A 4,012-nucleotide genomic window follows, 5' to 3' on the forward strand; every position below is an offset into this window, starting at 1 on the left:
AATTAGCCACAATGTAGGGAAACTCACCAGCATTTGATCTAGCACCATGGAATCCCAGAGAAGTGTACCTGGGATCTGCAGACCAAAAAAATAACAGAACATGTGGTACAATGTATCCATTACCATAGGATCCTCCAGCATCTCAAATTGTGTACTTTATTCAGCACTATCCAGACATAATTTAATGATGGTAGTAGGCCACCAGTTCTGGAGTCCATGATTGTGATACAAGTTTGAAGTTGAAAAGTATTGAGAGTAGAGCACTATCCTTCATGAGGCAGTGTATATTTTGAACTCATGCTTTTCATATGGTCCTCTGTCCACAATGGTTGAAAACATTATGACACAAAAACATGCTATGGAAATAAGAGTTATCTCACTGACTTACTTTCCCATTCCTCCTTTTCAGGAAATCTGTGCATCTTCCTGCATGACTTATTTTCTGTGGAAGTATATCACCTGTCTTAAGAGGTGAGGAGACTTCAGGGGACATAGTAAAAGTTCCATCATAAAGAAGTTGTTACTTTATCAGTTTGCAGTTCTTGTGGGATGAACAAGCAGCAGAGAAAAGCAGTTCTTTTTGTTGCCAACTATTGTGATCATCAGGACAAAGGAGCAGCACAGAAGAAATACATCTACCATGAGGTGACCCACTGATCATCCCTGCTATTTCTAGTTGCGTGTGTATCTGCAAATGGGCAAGGACAACATCAATAGACCAATAATGACATTGTGATCGGTCACCTAGGTGACTCTACTTGGCCTGTCACCTAGATGAACAGATATGCTGCCCACTAACCCTCCCAGGAAATATTTCTCTACTGATTGTGCCTAGGCAATTTGCAAGAGCTGAAACACAGAAATAGGTGAGCAGAGTGGATCACAGGATTCTCTACATACATATCTTTTATCAAAATGTCCATCATCATCATGTCACTGTGTATACACAATGCAGTACATTCACACTGTAAACATGCTCTTTATGGAAGGTAACTGTCCTTAGATAGAGATGCCACCAAATCTAGAGCTTTTTGCTCCTTCAGGATACTAAAGCACTTAAGTTCTTACCACTGAGAAGGAGTCCTGAGATTCAGCAATCTCTTCTTAGGGAAGAAGGCAGAGTGCTCACACTTTAGAAGTACTGGCATACTCGTATGATGTAGATTTCAATGAAATTCCACTTGCTTCAGATGCATTTACTATTCAAACTTAATTCACACAGCTTCTCCCAGATTTCTCCTGAGAGCATTTCTTCATTGATCTTTCTTGCAAATTTCCCTATTTGTAGTTCTGCTTCATGAGAATAGCCATATATACACACATCACAGGGTGATACCCCCTTTCACACAACTTCATCCCACACAGAAAAGGGTGGTAACCTCGTAAGGTTGGGAAATATGAATGGGGTCGTTTTGTTATCTCTCATCTCTTGTGATCAGCCAAAAGGATGAATGCAGGCATTTAAGACTACTGTTCAAAAAAAACTCAAAACATGTGAGAAATATCAACTCATTCAGAAGATGTACCAGATCAGTAGACAGTAGAAGTTACTGTGGCCTGTAACACGCTGTTGGTCTTCATAGTGTATGAACATTCCGCTCAGATTCACCCCCTCTGAAAAGAGGAACACTGATGCCTTAGCCTGGGACTCCTTGCCAGACACCCAGCAGCATGGCTTTGAGAACCTGTTATTTGGGAACTGATCACAGGATTGCCTGTGTGGAACATAGGAAATGAACCCTAGAAGAGAAGCCAGTAGAAAGTGATGGAATAAGAAGTACACTGCTTGAAGCAACTGGCGTCCAATCCCATAGAGGAGCCATTGAGGACTGGAAAGATCAAGGGGAAATGAGCTACAGCATTTGTGTACCAACTCTCTTACACTGATTGAGCTCTGTTCCCCGGACTGTAACTCTTCTTCCCAGAGTGTGCCCTTTATCCAGAGCAAGGAGACCCAAGGCAGGCAATTGCAGCATCTTGTTTGAAAACCACCTTCCTCTATTAGAATGAAGAATTCTATGGAACAGGAGTGGAGCACATGGATTGGTCTACTATGTTCCTAACTCTTTTAGAGATGAACATCCAATAATTTGACAGGGAAGGACAACAATCCAAGATGGAAAAAGAAGGAGATATAATGCTCATAGGTGTGTATACAGATGAAATTCATATTTATTTATAATGTTGGATGATCTCCACATGAGAGAATATGAGGCAAGGAATACAATTGACAGATTTTAGAGAACATCAAACTTGTTTACATTTTGGAGAAATTAACTCTAATAGGGTGGAATTGTTTAACTTGGAGGCCAAATTCAATCTAAAAATCAGTTGGCATTAAGGTTTACAATTGACTTCATATTATTGGACACACAGGTGAACTCTTTCAAGAATCCAGGTTGATGAAGAAGAGGAGATGACAGATTAGACTGCTCAGCATGAAGAAACACTGGAGTAGGTGGAATGGCAGAATGTGGTCTTTAAACTGGTGAGACTGCAGTAGTTAGAGATAGAGCAGGCCTGGGGTCAGCATTAGGTTCTTCAACAGGTGGTCAGCCAGGAGGAGGAGTGGCAAGAAAGACACAATCAGGATCTTGGGCAACATCAACAGGAGCCACAGCAGGTGGGGCGGCAGCAGGTGGTCCTGCAGCATGTGGTCTGGCAGCAGGTGGGGCGACAACAGCAGTAGCCATACCCACTAGAACCACCACAGCCACTGGAACCACCACAGCCACTGGAACCACCACAACAGAGTCCGCAGCAGCTGGAGCCACAGCCACTGGAACCACCACAGCCACCGGAGCCACCACAGCATGGGCTGCAGCAGCAGGAGCCACAGCAACTGGGGCGGCAACAGATGGTCCTGCAGCAGGTGGTTCGACAGCAGCTGGAGTCACAGCCACTGGAGCCACCACAACCAGTGGAGCCACCACACCCACTGGAACCACCACAGCATGGGCTGCAGCAGCAGGAACCACAGCCACTGGAACCACCAGAGCAGGTGGAATTACCACAGCATGGATGGCAGCAGCAGGACCCACAGCAGCAGGGGCAACAGCAGCAGGGGCAGCAGCAGCAGGGGGTGCAGCAGCAGGGGGTGCAGCAGCAGGGGCAGCAGCAACAGGGGCTGCAGCATGGTCTGCAACAGCAGGGTTGGCAGCAGCAGGAGTCACAGCAGCAGGGGTTACAACAACTGGGGACACAGCAACAGGGGCCACAGCAGCAGCAGGGGCAGCAGCAGGGCTGGCAGCAGCAGCACCCACCGCCACTGCCACCACCACTACAGCCGGAACCACAACAGCAGTTGCTCATGGTGTCAGAGGATGGGCGTTCTCAAGGCTGTGATCAGGAAGGAGGGTTTGGAGAGTGTGTGCATCTCACTGCCCCACACCTCCTTTTATACCCTGCTAAGGGGCACCTGGCCTCTCTAGTACCACTCTTTCCTTGTTCTCCTTTGGATTAGTCAATGTGCAATTATCACATTAGCCAAGTTTATTTTGGTAAAATATCAGGTAGGATTTATAATATAATTTCCTTTACTCAATGTGTTTGAATTCATCTGTCATGTCTTCCTGAATCAGTTCCCAAGTGCCTTTCCTAGCTTACCTTCCTAAAAGATATGAGTCACATATTGTCCTGCTTCTGTAATATTGGTTTCATTGTCGGTTTGCCTAGTACATCTTTCTGCCATTGGTACATAGCACAGTTAGGGTAGAAGGAATAAAGAGTAGTTAGAAAGAAGGCAATGCAAAAACAAGGAAATGAGATTTAAAGTTCCAGGCCTGTCATTCCCTCTGCTATTTCTGTCCTTTGCAAGTTGCTCCCAAATTCCTGGGAAATCTCTTTATCTGACCTCTGTTAATTTTCCTTACCATCCTCTTTAGATTAAGTAAATAGAGATTGTACAATTTGTGAAATATGTTTGTTAAGGGACTTTCTACCACTATTTGCCAATCAGATAATGAAGATCACCTCTCCTTTTTTTTTTTTTTTTTCTTTTTATTGTAAACAA

General features: G+C 44.5%; 1 protein-coding gene across 1 annotated transcript; it reads right to left on the reverse strand.

The window, feature by feature from the left end:
- Nucleotides 1-2,604: 2,604 nt before the first annotated feature.
- LOC124975237 (keratin-associated protein 5-5-like) lies at nucleotides 2,605-3,246 on the reverse strand (the record flags this gene model as incomplete). The annotated part of the gene is made up of 1 exon (XM_047538046.1): nucleotides 2,605-3,246. A coding segment is annotated over one exon (642 nt), but the record flags the coding sequence as incomplete, so codon positions are not given.
- Nucleotides 3,247-4,012: the final 766 nt, after the last annotated feature.

The sequence above is a fragment of the Sciurus carolinensis genome, unplaced genomic scaffold, assembly GCF_902686445.1.
Source record: "Sciurus carolinensis unplaced genomic scaffold, mSciCar1.2, whole genome shotgun sequence".
NCBI lineage: Eukaryota > Metazoa > Chordata > Mammalia > Rodentia > Sciuridae > Sciurus > Sciurus carolinensis.